Genomic DNA, 17,511 nt, shown 5'->3' on the forward strand with positions numbered 1-17,511 from the left:
ACTACAGATGAGGAGGCTACTTAATAGTTGTTATAACCCTCTCTCAACTCTATAACTCCGAAACACAAACCTTGACAAACAAGGATGCTATGCGGAGAAACAAGTTGAGCGCGGTACTACCAGGGACATGGTTTATTTTTAAATCCTAATTTAATTTGTCAAATTATTTCTATCATTATTTCAATCATAATTCATCAATATTTTATAATATATCATTATTTAATATTCTGAAAAAAAAAGATTAAATTTGCTGATTACTCAACATCCATTAAATCAATTCTTCCTAATCAGTAGTTTCATCATGCCTTTAAATATATGAGATAAAAAAGTTCATATTCCTTCTTCAGAAACTGATGCATTTAACAATACTTTGATCTCCATTATAATTACAAAATTGAAAGATTTTAAATATTTTTCTAGTTTAAGAAACTTATTTTCAGAAGTATCTATAAGTTTTCCTAAGTTAAATCTCAGCTTATTGTTATATTGAGTCAAGACTGAAGTTAGTCGGAAAATTTGTTTCTTTGTCTTTGTTAAAAAGCATTCATAAGCATGATCCTTCAAGAAAAAATTTGAAAAAATTTTTAAAATTTTTTCATTTGATAAATTAAATGGAAAAATTAAAAAATTTCAATTTTTCCATTTGATTTATCTACTATAGCACCTGAAAAAGTTTTATTGACTCCATTACTAACCATTTTCTCAAAAAAAATTATTATGATAGCAAGACCCTTCATCTCTCAAAACCATAATAAATAAAAATATTAAAATAAAAAATTAAACAATCAGTTAATAACCACAACAAATAATGCTTGTTCATACAATAAAAGATTAAAAATGATATGTTATGGAAGTGCCTCAAAATAGAAGATAGGTTCAAAAAATTAAACAATGAAGAAAATTAAGGTTTTACAAAAAGTATCAATTCAAAGATGCTGCAAAACAGAATTAAAAAAAAATGTTTTAACAGAAATAAGAAACATAAAATAGCTAAATATGAAGTCTCACTCACCCAAATAAAAAATCAAAATCGCAATGTATAATCTATTTTTTTAAAATGGCAATGTATAATCTATTTTTTTTTTAATTGTCATTTAAATTTTTTATCTTAGTGTTTTGTTTTATGTTTTAACAAAAATGCATGTATAAATCTTTAAAAGTGTAAGGTATTAGGTTTTTTCTTTTGCTTAAGTTTTTTAAAACATCGAAAATAGTTTACTTAATCTAGAGTTTTTATCAGCCTAAACAATCTTAACAAAATTATTAATTTACCTTGTGACAAGAATATCAGTTAATTAATGTAACTAAGTGGAATAGCCTAAACTTAAAGTTGTTGTTTTTTCCCCAGAAAAAGTAGAAAAATATGAAAATCAGTATAGTATTATTATTTTTTTTTAGGTATAAAAGTTCTTTATATCTAGATAGAACCTTCTCAAACCCAAACCCTCAGTTAATGCATGTATTGAAGCCCCAGCAAATGACTGCTTTAGAATGACATCATCAATAACAATTCATGCAAAACTGAAGCTATTTAGTTTATATTTGTTCATGCTTTTATTAAATGAAAAATATGTATAAGTTTAATTTGTTTTTGTAAAAATATTTATTCGATTTTTTGAAATGTTTTTCCCTACTTTTAATTATACAGGTTACAGTCAGTTAATGAATCTAATATGGATAAAACGTTAGCTTTGGTTTGTCATATACTAGCTACAAACCCATTTTCTTCAAACAAATTTTTGCCTCAACAAGTTAATGGGTCATGTGATGAAACTGACAATAAAAGCACATCATTTCAAACATTCAGTTTTGTTGAAACAATAAACAACTTGCTTAATACCTCTTCTGTTGTTACACAACATATTTTCAAGCATTTTGCATGTTTAGTATTAAGTATTAATTCTTTCATGCAAGAGGTAATATTTTCTATGGTCATACTTCCAAATTTAAAAGTTTTTATACCAAAAGACTACTTTGAAGATTGTTTTACACCAGTATCAATAAGCTATGAGTCCATAGTTGAAGGATTTTTATGGCTCATTCTTTTATATATGCAACCTGATGAACATTCCATTGATTTATTATTTATGTATAATTATGTACCAGTTTTAAGAAATCTAGCTGTTAAAACTAATTGTCGCCTTGCTTGTAAATCTGTGGAAATACTAAATCAAATGTATAAAGTTTTGTCAACAAGTGAGCTAAAAATATTTAAAAAAAGTGCGGTTGAAGTTTCAAAAGCTCACATGAGCATCATAGATACTTTTTTTATTGTGGCTTGTGAGTTGTTTAAGAATCCGATAGAAACTTTGTTCTGTGAGAATACTGTTTTGGTTTATGTACTTGCCATTATTGACTCAGTTTATAAAAAACATGATACAACTCAAATAAAGTTTGAGAAATTTGGGCTTATAAATAAATGTTTTATCATGTATGAATCGCTTATAGAAAAAGCTTCAGTTTTTTTAGACAATAAATTAGATGAGCATTTTGGTGATATTTCAACAGCTTTAGTGTGGCTTCAGGTTTTAATACGCTTACTGGTTGTTTCAAATTCAGTGAGTGTTCAATAAAATAATAAATTATATTTTTATTGTATTTTTAATAATTCTTTTTATAGTTATTAATAACTTTACTAATATATTAGTAAAATATATTAGAGTAATATTATCTGTTATATAATATATTTTATTATAATATTTTTATATAAAACATATTAGAAACTACCTGAATACATCCTAACCTGTTATTTAATGTATGTAGTAATGCTCCTCCTATACCTGTTTCAGTATGATTTCGTCATTAATAATTTGTTGTAAGTTAATTTTTTTTTTTTTAACAGAATGAATCTCTAAAAGAAGATATTGCAAAACAATTAAAGAAATCTTTTTTGAGTCAACAGGTTCTTCAATCTCAAATAAAGCAACATGTTTGTTTAAGCATTTTTAACACAAGTATATATCCTCAAAGAATGTTTCTTCCTGAAATAAAAGAGCAAAATGATTTACATTTGTTGCAAAAGGTAAATTAAATTCGTTTAATGTTACATAATAATCTAAAATAAGATATATTAGTTGAACACAATGAAATTCAGCACCCAACAATAATTGTTAATTTTTTGACATAATTGATGCTATTTGAATTAATTATTTATTTAATAATTTTTTACATTTTCTATTGGAAACTTAAATAGACACTAAATTTTTGCAAGTTCTGGATCTTGTTTTGCGTTATTTTTTTTAAAGTTGCGACCAATTTTTTCTCAAAATCTTTTTTATCTAAAGCTGATTTCTTGCTTTTCAGCAAGATTCCTTTTTTAATTAACCAATAAAATTCTATAACTTGCTGCTCAGGAAAGTTTAGAAGATTTGCTTCCTTAAGTACAAAATCAAAACCATTTTGTTCATACCATTCTAGAGACTTCTTAGAGTAGTAGACTGTAGTCAAATCAGGCTAAATAAATAGTATAAGGCCTTACTTTATTCTTAATACTGCATTCTTTTATGTACAAATACACATTCAAAATTTAATGAGTATTGTATTGTGTACTTTACAAACAACAGAACAGATTGCTTGTAGGGAACTTGGGAGCAAATTTCTCAATTTGATTATACTTAAATTTTTTGGCAAAATATCTAACTTTTCATTATATCATTATATCAAAATATCTTAACTTTCATAATGCCTTAAAGTTAAATTAAAGTCACAAAAATTTATCAGGTTTCAATTTATTTTAAATCTTTCATGAATTGATTGAGATCCTAAGTTGAATAAATTTTTTTTCTACAGTTCCTCTTTTATAGTTTTTAAATTAAGTTTCTTATGGCTTTTAAATTTTGAATTTAGTCTCAAGTTGAGTTATTAGATGAACATCATAAAAACATTGTTTATGAGGAGCAAGGTTATGAAGCCGATGAAGAGTGTGATGAATTAGAAAATTACCATCGTGCCAAGAACTCAGTTTCGTCTCACAAATCTTCATTATCTAATGTTCACAGAGGACTTTCATTTTCTCCAATTATTGATCAACCGTGGTTATGCATTACACTTATTAAGTGTCTCATTGGCTTTGCCCAGACAAACTGTGAAGGTATTGGTCTGTTGACAGAAGTTTTGGAAGAACTTTACATGCATCAACTCCATTCACTACATAATAATAAAGTTTTATATGAACAGGTAAGAATAATTTCAATATTATAAACTACATAAATAAATAAATAAGTATATATATATATATATATATATATATATATATATATATATATATATATATATATATATATATATATATATATATATATATATATATATATATATATATATGTATATGTATATATATATATATATATATATATATATATATATATATATATATATATTATATATATATATATATATATATATATCAATCCTTGGAATTAGGTGGGCAAAAATTATTTGATACAAATGTCTAACCATAAAATAAAGAAACAAGGTTGGCAATTTTTTGCCAACCTTAAATACTTTCAGGTCGGCATTGCCGAATGCCGACCCTAATTCCGCGGGTTGTATATATATATATATATATATATATATATATATATATATATATATATATATATATATATATATATATATATATATATATATATATATATATATATATATATATATATATATATATATATATATATATATATGGGTAGAATTCAATAAATCCGGTTGCGTATAAACTTTTTTTTAAATATATATATACTTTTTAATAATATATAATTATTTCGATATTTCGCTGATCTATTGTGATCAGCGTCATCAGGTATAATAAATAAAATAGTTACAAAGAAATCTATCGAAATAATTATATATTATTAAAAAATATATATATATATTTAAAAAAAAAGTTTATACGCAGCCGTATTTATTGAATTCTACCCATATTTTAACGTATAACAAGAAAATGACTTTCAAAGATTATATATATATATGTATGTATGTATGTATGTATGTATGATGTATGTATGTATATATGTATGTATGTATTTATGTATGTATGTATGTATTTATGTATGTATGTATGTATGTATGTATGTATGTATGTATGTATGTATGTATGTATGTATGTATGTATGTATGTATGTATGTATGTATGTATGTATACCTGATAAAAATTGACCTAAATCAAAATGATTTTTTCTTAAAAAAAGAAGAAAAAACTAAGAATAATGAACAAAATTTATTGCAGCCCTAACCTAAACCTTCTATGTAGCAACAACCTTGCATATATATATATATATATATATATATATATATATATATATATATATATATATATATATATATATATATATTTTTCTACATATTTTTTACAACTATTAGTCTCATGCATATTGCAATTATCAGATAAAAATATTTGATTTTTTATGAGATAATTTCTGTATAAAAGAAAATGTCTGAGATTTTTTGATTTGTGGTTATCTAGTTTGAATTTGTTTTCATGGCGACATTTGGATATCAATTTGCTTTTTTGTCTAATAGTTCCTTTGTATTTTTGTATAACAAAACTATAAGTTTTTTGTATAAGCAAAATAGACTTTTTTTTGTAATGTTATTGTTAAGTTAATCAGACTATTACATCCTTTACTGTTATTGTTCAAAAAAAATAATTGATTCAAACAATTCTGCATGTTTAAAGTTCTAATAGAAAATTAAAAGGCAAAATATTTTTCTGAAATCATGGCTCTTTACAAAATCAACTGGTTTTTTTAGCAACTAATTTTTGCTGTTTGCTGTTAAAATTCAACAATTTTGCTGTTGAAATCAACGACCCTGATTAATATTTACAGATAACAAAGAAAATGCTATGTTTTAAGTGGGGTTTTTTTTAAGATCAAATTTTTTGGTATGATAAAATACAGTGAGGACTAATGGCGTGTCACTACATTGAGGCAAACCGAGAAATGGTTTTTGATCTGTTCAATTTTCTCTAAAAATTATTTAATGTTATTCCAAATCAGGCTAGAACAACTGGTTTAAACTTTTAAAAGGTGTCTATAAACCAAGGTGTAACCAAGGCTGCCAATTTGAAAGATTAGACAAGAACATCCTTTATTTATCTCAACCAAAAAAAATTGCAAGTTTTCCCTCTCAGAGTCTTTAATTAAATCAAAATTGAAAATAGCACAAAAAAGTAAACTAGCGAAACAAAAGAGGACAAAGTATAGAACCTTGAGGTACCCCAGAAGTTACTGGAAATGAAGAAAAATGTTCGGCTTTGAGGATGACTTTATTACTGGGGTTAAAAAGAAATCATTTATTCTCAAAAACTTTATCAGATACAACATTTGAAGTAAGCTTACGGAGAGCATGGCAAACTTTTTCGAATGATTAAGATATTTTAAGAGTAATAGCCTTTGCCTTGCCATCTAATGCGCAAAGCTCTCAGTTAAAGCAGTTAGCAAGTAAGCTATAGAACGAGAAGATCAAAAACTGTATAAGATGTCAGAGAGTAGGTCATTAAACTCAAGGTGAGATGTTAAAAGTTTGTTAATTAACTCAAAGACCTTGCTAATAATAGAGAAAAGACTGATTTGTTAATAGTTCAGCAGTTAATAACATAGTTGATAATTTAGCAGTTGTTAACTTTGTTAATGGCTTAGTTGATAGTCTAGCAGTTGATAACATAGTTGATAACTTCAGCAAGTGATCCAATGTGCCTTTACTTTTGCAGCATAAAGAAGTTAAACAGTTATTTCATTTTCTTAAGTGATTATACAAATGTATAAATCGTTTTAATCCTAGCATTTTCTTCTGGTATCTTTTATTTTAGTTACAATATAATATTTTGCATTGGCTTTTGGTTCTTTGACCATAATGTCAATGCCAGAAAAAAAAGTTGTTTTTTACGTTGTAGAACTTTAGAAATGTACAAAGTGCAAGTTACATGGTCAGTGGTAATGTCAAAAAAGTACATATAGAAACTTTTGCACTTAAAACGACTTGAAAAGTGTAATAATCTGTAAATATGGTTGCCAGTATAGCAGTATTGCAATCACTATGACAACCCAGACCAGTTAGGTCAGGATCAATATCACGATGATCATTAGGATAAATCATTAAAAAAATTTGGCTTTGAATAGTAATAATTTGTTGCTCCTCGATAATATAAAATGGATGGGAAAAAAATATTTTGATTTTTTAAAGTGTCTTTTTTTGCCACCAGGGGGTCTTAAATCACCATTTTTAGCCTTTTTTTATCATGTTAAATTACTTAGTAATTTACTATTTATTAGTAAATAAATTGTAGTGATTCTAAGTAGTTTACTATTTATTTATTATTAGTATTACTAAGTAGTTTATTATTTATTAGCAAATAAATTGTAGTGATTCTAAGTAGCACTTTTTTAAATTATTAAAATTTATTTATTTTAAAATAAGTTTACTATTTTAAAAAAATTTACTATTTATTAGTATACAAAGACTGATAAAGTTGATGGAACTAGAGATGATAATTCCTTTAAGCAGCAACCATAATAGAGTTTATAGAAAAGAGAAAAAGATGCAACTTTTATGAAAATAGGAAAGAGGCTCAAGCTAAGCAGATAGAGTGGGTTCTACTACTTTTACAATGTGTTTTTGGACCTTTTCTAGAAAAGAAAGAGCATCAGAGGAACCAATCCAAGTATGATAACAGTATTCCATACCCAGACGAATAAGAGATTTGTAGAGGTAGAGAATAGAATCAGGAGTAAGAAAATGGCGAGCATGATAAAGAGAAGCAGCATTAGCATATGCTAATTTAATAATTGGTTGTATATATTGTTTCAATGCTGGGTAGTAGTGAACAGTAAACCAAGAAAATGCAAAGAAGAAGACTCTGTGAGAGGGTTTCCATTCAATAATATAGGAATGTCGACAGTATTTAAAAGTAAATAACTGAGTTTTGTTGGAGTTATAATTCACAAGCCACAGCAAGCCCCAATCTGCCGCAAATGTGAGATCAGATTCCAGATCGACTGCCTGTTAAAAGCGGTTAAAAAAAGAAGATTTTTTGTCAAGACAAGATTATAAAGTTGAGTCATCAGTAAAAAGAGTTACTTTAGATGTACGGGTGCTAGGAAGTTTGTTAATGTAGATAAGAAACAAAACAGGACCAAGGATAGAACTTAGAGGTACCCTAGAAGTTACTGGAAATGAAGAAGAGTGTTGGCCTTCAAGAATGATTTTAATAAAGTGGTTAGAAAGCAATAATTTGATAATTTCAAAAGCTTTCCCAAATACACCATATGAAGCAAGCTTATAGAGAAGACCAACATGCCAAACTTTGTCGAAAGCCTTAGATATATGTCAAGAGCAATAGCCCTAGCCTCTCCGCCTCCATCTAATGCACGATAAAATCTTTTAGTCGCAGCAATTAGTAAGTCAGTGGAAGAGTAAGAATTTCAAAAACTTTATTGATTGTCTGACAGTAAGTTATTTGACTCAAGTTATTTGACTGGAATGTGAGAAATTTGCAGGGATTATCTTTTTCCGGATATTGCTGGAATTCCAGATATTTCTGGAATTCCGGATATTTTTTTTAACTTTTAGTTTTTCCGGACATCTAAAATTAAACTTTTTTTAAGCTTTTTAACTCATCGCTCATTGAAAAATTATAAAAAGTGTCAAAAAAAATTAATAACAACTTAACTAAAAGCGAAATTAAAAAGAAAATAAGGGAAAACAAATTCCCGATTTTTTTCCAGATATTTTATTCAAACAATTTTCCGGATTTTTAAAATATGACTAGGATGATCTATGAATTTGTTGATCAAAGACTCAAAGACCTTGCTAATAAAAGAAAGAAGACTGATCAGACGATAATTGAAGGAGTCAGAATGTTATCCGGGTTTTTTGAAAATTGGAACAACAGTGGCCATTTTCCAGCAAGCAGGAAAACAAGACTCAAGCACTTTTTAAATAGTTTGGAGAGAATTGAAGAGAGTTCTGGAGAACAATTTTGTAAGACTTAAATAGATTCACAAGTTGAGTTAAAAGAAAATTTTTTTGCAAATAGTTTTGCTTTATCCTTGGGAGAGGTAACAAGATCAGTCCCATGAATGAGAGATAGAGTGTTTGAGCTACCTTTATTAATATTTAAACAGAACAAAAATATACAAATAAAGTTAATTACAGATGTGGTAACACAGTAACTAAGCCATCTTCAAATATATAAAAGATACACACACAAAAAGTAAATAAATAAATAAAATTTTTGAGTATTTCAGTACATACATCGACTGACAAATAGCCTGGCTTGCAGAAAAGTGCTGCTACATTGACTGAGGGTTTGGCATGAGGCAGCAATCTTTTCATTCATTCTTCATTTTTTTCTTCTTTTTCTAAAAAAGCCATATAGATTAAGATAAGGAAAAAAAGTGAGCAAATGCTTATATAAATATACTATAGTATATATATATATATATATATATATATATATATATATATATATATATATATATATATATATATATATATATATATATATATATTAGGGTGGAGTGAATTTTAGTTTTTTTTACAATTTGTTTAGCCTGGGCGTGCAAAAGTTTTCTATTCATTTCAGAAATACTCTGGAAAAATATCAATGCTCTAGGAAATTATCTTGAGGTGCCTCAAGACCTCTAAAATTTTAATGGGTCCCTAATATTATGTAAAAAAATTTTTTTCAAAAGTATGTCATGTTGGGTCTCAAAAGAAGCAAAATTTTATAAAAAAAAATTATTATTTAAGATTTTTTTGAAATTATAATTAAAAAAAATAAACTTTTTTCATTTTTAGTTTAAAAGGTCATTTTTCTGCAATAAACTATAAAATAACAATTTTTTTTTTAAAATAGTTGTTATTTTTGAAATTTTTATAAAATTTTGCTTCTTTTGAGACCCAACATGACATACTTTTGAAAAACTTTTTTTTACATAATATTAGGGACCCATTAAAATTTTAAAGGTCTTGAGGCACCTCAAGATAATTTCCTAGAGCATTGATATTTTTCCAGAGTATTTCTGAAATGAATAGACAACTTTTGCACACCCAGGCTAAACGAATTGTAAAAAAAACTAAAATTCACTCCACCCTAATATATATATATATATATATATATATATATATATATATATATATATATATATATATATATATATATATATATATATATATATATATATTAATATATATATATATATATATATATATATATATTAATATATATATATATATATATATATATTAATATATATATATATATATATATATATATTAATATATATATATATATATATATATATATTAATATATATATATATATATATATATATATATTAATATATATATATATATATATATATATTAATATATATATATATATATATATATATATTAATATATATATATATATATATATATATATATATATTAATATAGACATGACAGATGGTAAATAATAATGATGACAGGAAGTACATTTTTTTCAGCCTTTCCTTAGAAAGCAAATCCCACAAGGCAGCAGGACATTGAACAGGTTGCACTGGGTTACATATTACCAGTAGGAGGGTAATCATGAAGACCATACACCTGACCTGACACTAAACTTTCGATTTAGTAAAGGCAAGAGACTATGATCTCAAAACAGTATAAAATATAGGATATAAAATAGAAATATAATGAAATAATATTGAAGAAAAATTGTAAAATAAAATTTTGTAAAAATTTTAAAATGTTATTATTAAAAAGTAATTATTTTTTATTAACAATATTTAAGTATAAGCTAATAAAAATTCATTAAATATTTTTGTATATCTGATCATATATCATATAAATTGTCCCTAGTCTCCATCCAAAAATTAAATTATGTTCTTATGTCTCTTATTTCTGGTATCTTTAAATATATATATATATATATATATATATATATATATATATATATATATATATATATATATATATATATATATATATATATATATATATAGTTCTATAGATTGTTGCATTTGGGAAGTACCGAAGGAAAAAAATGATTCTTACACCAACACATATGTTAAATTTAATTTCAACTTATGACTTTCGTTCAACATATGCGTGTTGTCAGAAAGTTAAAACCATTAATGTAATTACAAATTAATCGTTTTTTAAAAAACCTGCAAAAATGCAAATTTAATTGACCAGAATGTTTTTAAAAACACTCTGAATGTTTTTAAAACATTCTGAATGTTTTTAAAACATTCTGAATGTTTTTAAAACATTCTGAATGTTTTTAAAACATTCTGAATGTTTTTAAAACATTCTGAATGTTTTTAAAACATTCTGAATGTTTTTAAAACATTCTGAATGTTTTTAATACATTCTGAATGTTTTTAACAATATAAATGTTTTTATTTTTATTTTTTATAATAAAATGTTTTTATTTTTACTTTTTTTTACTGTAAATCATGCGCGGAGTGTTGCTACAACGACTATCTTATAGCCTGACTCGCAACAAAGTGCTGCTACATCGACTGACAAATAGCCTGACTCGCAACAGAGTGCTGCTACATCGACTGAGGGTTTGGTTTGGGCAGGCAGTCTATCAATTAATAAAATAAAAAAATTCCGGTCTTGCATTTTAATTTTTACTTTTTGTCAACAAAATACAGAAAAAACTTTCTGACAACATATAAGAGTTATATATATATATATATATATATATATATATATATATATATATATATATATATATATATATATATATATATATATATATATATATATATTGATAAATGTTGTATACTGCTGGAAATACAACTAAATAAATTATCTTCCAATGCTTCAATCAAAAAATTTTTCCAAAAGACTGTTCCTATTTATAAAGACACATTAAAAAAGGATGGATTTCACACCAATCTCCAATATCACAAAATTTTCAACAGAAACACAAAAATTAGTTACAGCTGCATGCCAAATATTCGATCAATTATTAATTCACACAACCAACAAGTTTTGCGCAACAAACTCACCGCTAATGATATAAATTGCAACTGTATTAAGAAAACCGCATGCCCGTTAAATAACCAATGTCTATCAAAAGATGTTGTAAATAAAGCCACTTTAGCATCGCCTAATCCCAGTCTTATGGAAAAATCTTACATCGGTATTAGAAAAAACGCTTAACAAAAAAAGTGAATTGGTTTCTGTTTGTAGGCATATAATTTGTAGGCAATCTGCTTGTAGGCATAGGAAAAAAATTTTACTATCTAGCTTTAATTCCGGCGATTAGCAAATATCGGATCATGTATACTTGACGTCAGATGCCGTTGCAACGCTAAACTTGTATTTTTATAATGGTTTTTATTTAATATTTAAATAATATGGCTGATGATTGCTGAATGGCATATATATATATATATATATATATATATATATATATATATATATATATATATATATATATATATATATATATATATGCCATTCAGCAATCATCATATATATAGCTTTGTCATTATTTTTTATTGCAGGGTTTTTTAGGAATTATTATTAATGATTTATCTACTGTGCTTGAAGAAAATCAAACAGGTATATTTGTTTTTAGTTATTTTTACTTTTTTAAACTTAAGTAGCTAATCATATTTGTTTATGGTAATTCAGTTTTTCTAACATTTGCAGTGTTAAGTCTTTTTTTTTTAACATTTGGAGTTGTTGGAATATTACAGGTGATTGTAACATTTGATCTGGTTAAGATATAATGTAAAAATGTAATAGATAAAAATGATTTTTTTTTAGTCAAGTGCTTAGTAATTAGAAAATAGGTTTAAATTAAGCTTTAAATAGATTATAAAATTTTATAAATTAAATTTATAATAATTTCAAAAATTCCTAATAATTTTCCTAAGTTTAACTAAGTATGAAACATATAACATAATTGAATATAAAACTTAACATAACTATATGTAAAAACCAAACATAACTAAATATAAAACTTAATATAACTATATATAAAAACTAAACATAAGTAAATATAAACTGCATAACATAACTAAATATAAAATGTATTATATTTTAAGCTCTCTCTCTCTCTCTCTCTCTCTCTCTCTCTCTCATATAAATAAATTTTCTAAATATATATATGTGTTCAAATTAGTAAAAACACTTATAAAATTTTTAGTTGTCTTCAACAGTATGTTTCACCATCAGTAGGTTCATCAGGAAGAATGTCTAAACATCAGAAAAATTTAAATTATAGAAAAGTTAATTCACAGGAAGTTGGGAATTGTTATAATTATGTAATAACTGTAGTTATTTTTCAACTAGGAAGTTGCATCAACTACATTAGAAAATTTAAAATCATGAAAAGAATTCTTTAGAATTAGGATAATTTTAGACTGGTCATTTGTTTTTATAATTTTTTAAAAGGAACTTATTTTCATGTCTGCATTTAGAAATTAATTTAGAAATTAAATTTTCTTGATCTAAGTAAGTAATAATTTCAAGTTTTTCTTGTAAACATAGTATACATTTTTTGGAAATGTTATTATAGGCAGGCGCAGTTTTTAGAATAGACCAGTTTAATTTAAAATTAATATTTTTTCTTTTAGGTGCCATATATATTTTGACAGCATAGTCTCTTTTGAGTATTTTTTATGTTTAAATGATTGTTTGTGGTTGGCATAATGTTTTTTCCATTTGCCCTCGGTTAAGCCAATATATTGTTTATCAGGGTTGTTTTGTGAGGAAACAGTGCATTTGTAAATAATATTTTTTGATAAGCATTTGCCATTCATAGGGCAGTCAATTTTTTCTTGCAGTTACAATTTTCAGTATTTTTTCTTTAAGAAATTCATTTTTATTAATCAATGAAAAATTATGGCCTTTTATAACTCTTTCAATATTTTTTGTACAGCTATAGCTTACTTTAATAGTGTTTCTGTTAAAAATTTTGTGCAATTTATTAGAGGGAGGGAAATGTTTGTCTACTAATTTTAAAAACGCTTTTCCAATATTTGTTAAAACATTTTTGCTGTATGCAGAGTTGAACCAAATTATATTTTTATTTCTATTTCACTTTTTTGCAATTTTTGTTTCAAATTTTAGCTCAATATTTTTAAATCCGTTTTTTTTAAGAGCACCTTCATACACGCGTTTGAAAGAGTTAAAAATAGTTTCATTAGAAGAGTTTTGATTTAGTCTATTGTTAATTGAAATTTGTTCTAAGATTTGTGTGGGATGATTTGAATTTATATTAATATACGATAATTCATTAGGTTTTTTATAAGGCCTCTAAGAATTTTATGAGAGGTTAAATGTGACATCAAGAAAGTTTACAATTTTCAAATTAATGTTTATTTCAATTTTGAAGCCAATGTTTTTGAACATTTTTATAATATTTTTTCTGATTTTGTCAAGTTGAGGCCCTGATTTTTTTTGCATTATTATTAATCCATCATTGCGATACAAGCCTAATTGATTAAAATGAACTATTTAGCTAAGGAATTTAAAATATATAAGCCTACGAATTCATAAATTTCTGCTTCGTTGTAACTTCCCATTGTTACATCAAAGCATTCATGCGTGGTTTTTTACCACGTCTCGTTATTAAAATAAAGTAAAATTTTTCTGCAATGTTTAATTAGATGAATAGTGTCATCTGTAATTTCAGTGTGGAGTTTTCCAATTTCTGTTTTTGTATCTAAAATTCCGGCTGTAATTGAGGGGTAAAAATCATTAATATCAAATTGTATAAATGTGCATTCATTTTTATTAGTAATTTTAGAAAACCAATTTATAAAATCAGTGGTATTTTTCCACTGTTGCGAATTTAATTTATTTCAAATAATATTATTTATTTTGTCAATATTTAATATATATATATATATATATATATATATATATATATATATATATATATATATATATATATATATATATATATATATATATATATATATAATGTATAACAACTTAGTATAAATCAAAAAATTAATTTGAATCAATTAACATAGCTAAATATAAAACTTATAACTAAATATAAATAAACTTTAATTGAAATATTTTTTTTTAATTTGTTGTTTTTCTTTTTCTTTGTTTTAGGTTTACTCAAAGTAACAGGCAGGATAATTTCTCATCTCACTTCATATTCTATAACTACTTCTGAGCTTATAGGGTTCATTCACTTATTTAAATTGCCTAATATACAAAAAGTAAGTTTTTTAAAATTGTTTTCAGTGTGGAGTGTGTAGAAAAAAAATGAAGTTTATATATATAAAATTGTGATTTAAAAAAAAAAAAGTTTTTAAAGTATAAATTATGAAAAAAAACTTATTTTTGTTACTTTTTCTTTGTTTTATTTACAAATTTGATTTTTTATTTGTATTGTTATGTTTTTTAAGTATAACTGAACACAATTTCATTTAAGAGGTTGTCCACAAATTACGTCATGTAATTTTTGACCATTTTAAACCCCTCCCTTTTCCCCACCCTAAAATGTGATGTAATTTATGGGCAACCTCTAAAGAGGAATAATTAGGTTTTAAAATTGAGTTTGCCAGTCTTTACTTTTTATTTAAAGAAATGTCTAAAATAGGAAACTTGCAATAGTAAATATAAATAACTTAACATCAATCAAATATAATAGGGATAATTTTAAATAACGTTTATTAAAAAGTTTTTTAGGTGCAATTGTATTTACAAATGAATTTCAACAATTAAATTTGTTAAAGTTTGCTTTTGTTCAGCTATTTTTTGAAAAAAAATAATTTTTTACAGATTTTTTTTGTTTAAGTCCATAAATTAAAAAATTTTTTAAAGTAGTTCAGAAGAAGAGATAAACTCCAATCACAGTGATTTTACAAAACCACCTTCAGACTCAGAAGTTTAAATGTAATTAAATAGAAAATTTAGTTAAAGTATTCGCAAAATTGTAATAAAAAAAAGTCTACTAAATTTTTTTTTTAATTGATCATTATTTGTAATGTTATTTTTTAATGTTTATGTAGTAGTATGATTTTATTATATTATTAAATAATATAACATAATAAAAATTATTTATTGGTTTATTATTGTTTTTGTTTAATATGTTGACATTAATTTTTTTAATCAATCTTAATTTATGCTGTTTTATATCTTTCAACCTGCAATTGGTTTATCTAGAGATGGTTAGCATTTGTGTTGCTGGAAATAAGTGAAACTGCTTTCAAAATGTATGGGCCTACAAAATATTTATTGTTTCCTGTCCAATTCAATAGTTTGTGGGACAAGAGAAAAAAAATCACCTTTGTTCAAACTGATACACTTTTAAAACCAACTTACAGCACAAAACTTAAAACGGATAAAGAAATTTCAAAATATGACAACACAGAAAATAAAAAGCTTTTAAATGGTTTACATAAGCCAGCCACAGAAGTAGCTCCCATTAAACTTCATCTCAAGAGTAATTTTATATGGCCAGATAAAGAGGTAGGCCTTTCTATCTGGTTCAGACTAAAAGATAATGATTGTAAGTCTATAGAGCCAAAAGTAAGAAGAAAATCTAGTAAAATTAATACACTAGAGCACTACACATGTGTTTCTGAAGAGTTTTTTCACTTGTGTTCTTTTGGTGCTTTAAATGCAGTGTTTGAGGTTTGGTTAGGGTCATCAAGTGGCTGTCTGCAATATAGGTAATACATATTTTAATAAATATATTTTTTAAATATATTTACTAAAATAATATTGTGTTTTTAGAGCATATTTTTTTATTTCATTTTGTGTACTTTTTTATTTATTTGTTATTTTATGCACTATTATTTTTATTTATATTTTATGTACTTTTTATATTATGTACTTTTATTACTTGTATTATATTATTTTTAAATAGTAGGTATTTTTTTTTTGTCATAGTTATTAAATATAATTGACATTTTTTTTTTAAAAAAAACATTTTTTTTTTAAAAAAAACATTTTTTTAAAAAAAACAACATTTTTTTTGTTTATGACAAAGATTGCAATAGTTATTCTAAAAAGTATTATTTGATTTATAATAAAAAAAGTACAAAACAAATAAAATTTTAAATAAAAATTTAAATCAAATAATTGAAAAGAGATGCCAATTTTACCTTAATATGATTTTTAAAAGTCAAAAAAGATGACCAGAAGTTTAAAAGCTTTAAAATAACTTTTCTTCAAATTATTACAGTCTGTCTATATTTATGACTATATATTTATATATGTAGGCCTCGGCAGATATGTTAGGCAATCGTCTGCATCCGCGTTCACACTCGTGGAATTCAGTTTACTTGGGCAAAATAAAGCTTGTGCAAAATACAAATTTTTTTTTTTTTTAATTTATTAAATCTTTGTTAAATTTAATGTTTTTTAGGTTGAGTCATATTTTACTTACATAAACAAAAATAATAAAAAACATCTATTTAAACTTAAATATTACTTTAATATTACATAATTACACGATAATAATAAAAAAAAGCAAAAAAGAAAGATCATTGTTATGTTTTGGGGTCTTTAAAAAAAGTTTTTTATTGGAGATTTTTT

General features: G+C 24.7%; 1 protein-coding gene across 1 annotated transcript in view; it reads left to right on the forward strand.

The window, feature by feature from the left end:
* LOC100198694 (lysosomal-trafficking regulator) overlaps positions 1-17,511 on the forward strand; it is a 144,971-nt gene that overhangs the window by 11,958 nt on the left and 115,502 nt on the right. The window contains exons 8-13 of the mRNA XM_065804763.1: positions 1,649-2,558; positions 2,843-3,022; positions 3,847-4,176; positions 12,507-12,564; positions 15,076-15,185; positions 16,135-16,643. Coding sequence (XP_065660835.1) covers positions 1,649-2,558; positions 2,843-3,022; positions 3,847-4,176; positions 12,507-12,564; positions 15,076-15,185; positions 16,135-16,643 — 2,097 coding nt within the window. The remainder of the gene's footprint in view (positions 1-1,648; positions 2,559-2,842; positions 3,023-3,846; positions 4,177-12,506; positions 12,565-15,075; positions 15,186-16,134; positions 16,644-17,511) is intronic.

This window comes from Hydra vulgaris, chromosome 09 (assembly GCF_038396675.1).
Source record: "Hydra vulgaris chromosome 09, alternate assembly HydraT2T_AEP".
NCBI classification, from domain to species: domain Eukaryota; kingdom Metazoa; phylum Cnidaria; class Hydrozoa; order Anthoathecata; family Hydridae; genus Hydra; species Hydra vulgaris.